Source organism: Rosa chinensis, chromosome 3 (genome assembly GCF_002994745.2).
Source record: "Rosa chinensis cultivar Old Blush chromosome 3, RchiOBHm-V2, whole genome shotgun sequence".
NCBI classification, from domain to species: domain Eukaryota; kingdom Viridiplantae; phylum Streptophyta; class Magnoliopsida; order Rosales; family Rosaceae; genus Rosa; species Rosa chinensis.
The window spans coordinates 17,168,397-17,174,112 of NC_037090.1; the positions used below are offsets into that span (position 1 = coordinate 17,168,397).

Genomic DNA, 5,716 nt, shown 5'->3' on the forward strand with positions numbered 1-5,716 from the left:
TTTAGTTTCATTCTCTATTTTTTTAAAGTAACGGCAACTTTCAACTTTATGGGAAATTTGCGGTGCACTTACGTATCGATACACAAATATCAATCATCTCTATACCTTTGGTAGAGAGCCTAGCCATATACACTTTTTAATTTATGTCTAGTCTTATAGTGATTGCACACATTTAGAGTTTACACATGTTGACATATTACAAGTATTGAGATATGCCAACAAAAAAAAAAACATATATGGTTTGTTATTTTTTGTCCAAAACCATATGTTCTTACTTGGGATCTCAATTTTGTCACTTTATTTTTTGATGAAACTCAACAAAGCGAGAAAGTTTATTAAGGAAAAGGAAAGGAAAGAAAATAAAAATAAATAAAAGTTTGTCACTAGGGAATGTGGTGGTTAATGGTATAAAAGTCTCTATTTTATAATTAGGAGATCGTCTCACATAAAATTTAATTGTTGTAATTTTCAATCATTAATGTAATATAAAGAAAAAGCATGAAAGAGAGAGAGAGAGAGAGAGAGAGAGAGAGAGAGTTAGCGCAAGTTTCGGACTTCAAGTCTTCTTTAAGTGGTGTAATTGATCATGTGCTATTATAGGAGGAAGTGAAGCAAGAAAGAGAGACAGAACCAAAATTTTGGAGAATCGCATTAAAAAACAACACATCTATAGACAAACTCCGAGTCTTTTGCATCGACATTTCACTTATCTTGCACCCCCAATTTTAGCTAGTCAGTAACATTTATTATACCCAGAATTCATCGCTTTGAATACTTGGAAAGAAAGATGTAACCTGAAAGATTGTGTAAATGGAGTTGCAGGGGATGAACAAGCAATTCAAATTCAGCTCGGTTTTTATGTTTTGCACTTTCATATATCTAACAGTGCAGATTAAATACAGTAACACAAACAGATCAATAGCCTCTTGCTCCTCCATCAACCTTCAAGGCTTCAAGCTGAAGGGATTCCTCCTCCCACATAAATTCGAGAGACTGATCGAAGTTGGCCAAATACGATCGATCTAGAAAGGTTCAACAAATTGTAGCAGAAATGAAAGTACTCGCACATTATTGTCACCGAGGTTTGCTCGGTACAAATAGTCGCAATATGAAAACATGTAAGGGTTGCACATATCATCATATATAGGGGTAACTTGATACAAAAGATTTAGACTTTGTGAGATTAGAGACCTAAAATGAGGCTGCAATGTGAGCCATCAAGAAGAGCCATGACCAAAGCTGTATAGAAGCAGTCAAGCAGAGTACAAGAGCTAGTGAAGACATATATACAGATAGGATACAAGAAATTTAAGATTTAATCTGTGACTTGTTGAAGAAGAACAAAGTTAATGATCGAGCGGTTGAGCAAACTTCAATCATGGATATTTAGAAAAATGTCAATGATCACTCTAATTAAATCTGGAATAGCAATTGTATACCTACCTTCTTACTTGTTAAGTCGTAGAGGCACCATGTGATACCAAGTATCCATCAATCCCCATCCACCCCACCTACATGTTGCGCTTCCTTGCTTTGCAAAATCTTAGAAGGTGCCATAAATTAAGAACCAAATTCGTCACTATTTTGTTCATTATCAAAATTGACAATAGAATTTTGAGTCTGTTTTTTTTTTTTTTTTTAGTCTATTTTGTTCATTATCAAGACTTGCATAATAGTTTAAGATAAATTTTTAATATACATGTCCATTCATAAGAGTTTGAGTCTAAAATATTTCAAATTCTTGTGAAACATTGTCTGTTCTCAAGTAGTTGTGCCACATGACTAGTGTAACTATCCAATACCATTGTGTCAAATTAGGTGTAGGATCTATTGCACGATTTAAACCTTAATTGAAAAGGCAACCCTTCTCCTCTCCTCATTTTTACCCTATTTTTTTCGACTAGGATCATTTTTACCCTATTAAGTTGATCACATCGTCACTATACTGAAATTCAAATATTCAATCTACAAAATGTTTTAGGATAAATTTTAAATCTTCGTGAAGCAATTAAAAAAAAAAACTCACTACCTACATAATATGTGTTAAGATAAACTTTGAGCACGTGTATTAATTTGTTATAGGATAATTCAGAAATGTTTCTATCAAGACAATTGTGTCACATGGTTATAGTGCAACTACCCAACCACATTTGGTAGTGTCTATTGCATAATCCACATAATCCAAACCCTAGGTAAAAGGGTAGAGTCTGGTAAAGTTTTGTCCTCATTCTTACCCTACTAATTAACTTGGTTTCATGGTTACTATTGAAGATTCAAATTGCTCAAACTAGTTAAGGATGATAGAAAGTTGATTAGCTCCCTTACTTAATATTAAACAAAGAAAAAGGTGTTGTATCTTTATGTAAACGGCCCATGTGGTGAGTGGGCCCATGAAAACTATAAATCGGATTCCACAAAGACTTGCTTTTAAATTTCTTAATTGACATGTACACCTTGCAACTATCAATAACAACTATGCATTATTGGCATTCTTCTTCACATTCACAAAGAAGAGAATTTTGTTGTTTTTGGGACCCCAAAACCTAAAAGGAACAACTTTTCTTTCCTATACCCCAATTCCAATACACCCCCATGTTTTCTTCTTGGACTCCAAAGCCTCTTGTAGACTTGTAACCCCTTCCCTTCACTTTCTTGAACCAAGTACATCACCAAGAAAAGAAAAGAAAGAAAGAAAAAAAAAAAAAAACTGGGTTTTCTGCATAAACAAGAATTCAAAATAAATTAATATATTTTGTTTGAATTTTGAAAGAGGGCAAATGTGCTCCAATTTTGGTTTTTAGGTTTTAGGTCCCAAATGGTGCCCTATGAGGAATGCCTTTCCTTCTCCTTGTAGTTGAAGAAGGAGGTGGTGGAGGCGTGTCCGGGTACATGTCTTGTTGTGAGCCTTCACGCAACTCTTCCTCCCCCATTGTCACTCTCCTTGTTGTTGATGATGTTATCATTCCTTCTCTTGTTCCATTTCCATTTCCCTCTTCATTCCTTGCCTCCAATGTAAAGTTGGCATCCCCATTCCTCTTTATTCCCACAAGCTTTTCCATCCCAAAAGAGAAAGAATAATAAGAAAATTGCAAAATTACCCAATTTCAAAATGAGAATGCCATGGATCTACAATGTCAATGCCTCAAAGGCTCAAATGGTGGGTGAAAAATGATGGGTTTTTGAGAAATGTGTGGTATGACCTTAAAGAACACAATGTGAAGCAAATTGGGGGTTTGAGAGTGGAGAAATGCTCACCTTACAACCCAGAGAGCAGAATCGAAATGGGTCCAAGAGGCCTCTGCTACAGATTTCACAAATGTGGGGGACTCCTTTGATTCCAGCTTTTGGTTGAGGCCTCTCATTCAAGAACAGAACTCTGGCACTGTTTATCACATAGGTCTGAACCCCACTAATGTCCAGAACCTTTTGTATCTCCGAAACCCTCACCACATCATGGTAAGAAGACCTCCTTATCTGTATTACAAAAACCCCAAAAACCAAAACTGGTTGAGAAAACCAAGCACAATGCCGGAGAAAACTAAACGAAAGTTTTGAAATTGGGGGAAATTTCGTTGACCAGACCTGGATCACTTGGTGGTCTTTGTGTCTGGAGGAGCGGCAGTAGAAGCAAAATGCATCTCCACCGCAGTCCAAGCAGAACATGTTGCATTCACTCCTGGCTGCGTCGCCGTGAGTACGGCAGATGGTGAAGAACGACGAGGTCAGCAACTGCTCCAGCCATGGCGGTATCAACATTGTTGTGTCCTGCATAGGAATTTTGGTGAGGACCCAAAATTGAAAATGGGGATGGAAATGCAGAGAGAGACATACAGAAAAAAAGATGCAAACTTTACCATTTTCTCCTCAAAGCTCAAAATGCTGCACAAGTGGGTTATCTGGAGAAATGTGGTAGTGGTAATGTTGGTGTGTGCAGCTATTGTTGGCACCTAATGGGAGTTCAAAATTCACAGAAGGGAGTTACTTTTGTTTCAGATGAAATTGCAGAGAGGAGAGAGAGAGAGAGAGAGAGAGAGAGAGAGAGGCCTAAACGACCTGCAAACTTAGACTTCAACAACACAACAACGCTTTAGACTAGGGGACAAAGGCTCATAAACTAATGTGGCGAGGCTTAGGGAATGGAGGGCTGAGATTGGGCGTGGTGGCTGAAGTGAGGGGCGGACCGTCGGATGTGGTTTAGACAGGGATGGGTAGGTTTGGCGCTTACGCTACTTTGGATCTTCTTTGCGTCTCTACGTACGCTCGAGGTCATCCACTTGGCTACGCTTAAGCCAATTAGTCGTTCATCAGGAAATTGATGCCGACCCTTGACGCTCCACGTGGCAGATTTTACACGTGGCTTATCCTTGGCGGTCCGATTACGAAAAGAACCTGAAAATCAAGTTGTCCGAGCTCAAGAAAACTGAAAGATGTGTTTAAGGGTGTATAGCTATTCAACTTGTAATTCTATTGAATTGGTATAAATATTGAGTAAAAGGAATTTTATTTATTGATATTTAGTACGAAGAATCTTGAAAAGAGACGAATTATTAAAAACGATAGACGTGGTATTAAATTTTGTTAAACGGACCATAAATGCATTATCAGCGAAAAACAGTATATTTCCAGCTATACTATCTAATAACATTTATGAAACCATTGCAAGTGGCCTAGTGGTTCTTGTCTAGTTGGGTGTGCTTCCCAACCTAGGTTCGAATCCTGAAGTTGTCAAAGTGGTCAGGCACTGTGTTGCAATGCACAGTTGGAGTATTTCACATGCACCGAAGGGGTTTATTTTGGGTCTAAGAAGCCTTTGGATTTCTCTTGACAAATACAAAGTCAAAAAAAAAATTAATAAATCTAATAACAGTTATCTCTGTACCAAGTCGTCAATGACGGGCATTTGAATTCCTTCTAGCATAGTTGTGACTTAAAACTCAAAAGAACGAAAAATAATTACCTAAAGTACCCAAATAGATCGTCAGTATTAATGTGAAAGTGTGAATCATGCCAAGGACATTATGATAAGTTTGTACAACTTTAAAGTTTAACTTTGGTATTATGGGTGGATCTACGATGACTCAAAATACATACTTTACAATGGGTCGGCTCATCACGAAAAAAAAAAATGGTTGTTACAAAAGCCTTCATCAGAAAGATTTTGTATTTTTAGAGTCTAAAGAATCGTCTCTCAATCGGAGAATATGAATGTCATGTTCCTTCTTTAGTTTATCAAAAGTTATTATCACCAAATCACTAAAGACAATCTTTTTTATTTATTATTTTTTTATTGAAAAAAGATGATCAAAGGTTATTATTGAAAAAAGATGATCAAAGGGTTTCACTCCTGCCCACATGGTGACTCAAACTCATGACTTCGTATATATAGGTAGTTGGTGCTCTAACCACTGAGCTAACACCACTTCGTCACTCAAGACAATCTTTAGTTCTTCTAGAATTGATGCTCATTCTTGTTAAGTACAATAGTGTTGGGGCAATTCAAGTGGTTCCCTTGTGTTTTATTAGAGTGTGGGTATCCATAGATTTACTTTATACCATGTAGGTGACAATGTTAGTGGGGAAACGGGCAAACAAGCCATTTCGTGTGCGATTGAGGTTTATGTGTATATAGATTGTCCATGATATTGTGACTCTAGTGCGGCCTAGAGAGAGGTTATGCTTCTCGTCTTCCATTGAGAATTGAGATTGGATTTTAAGT

At 37.1% G+C, this 5,716-nt stretch overlaps 1 protein-coding gene across 1 annotated transcript; it reads right to left on the bottom strand.

Annotated features, from left to right (window-relative positions):
- Positions 1–2,409: 2,409 nt before the first annotated feature.
- Positions 2,410–4,061, bottom strand: LOC112193585 (protein RGF1 INDUCIBLE TRANSCRIPTION FACTOR 1). The gene is made up of 4 exons (XM_024333775.2): positions 3,855–4,061; positions 3,583–3,765; positions 3,256–3,474; positions 2,410–3,050 (listed from the first exon to the last, which is right to left on the bottom strand). Exons 1-4 carry the CDS (start codon positions 3,855–3,857, stop codon positions 2,805–2,807), a joined length of 651 nt encoding a protein of 216 aa, XP_024189543.1. The 5' UTR covers positions 3,858–4,061; the 3' UTR covers positions 2,410–2,804.
- Between the last annotated feature and the right edge of the window lie 1,655 nt (positions 4,062–5,716).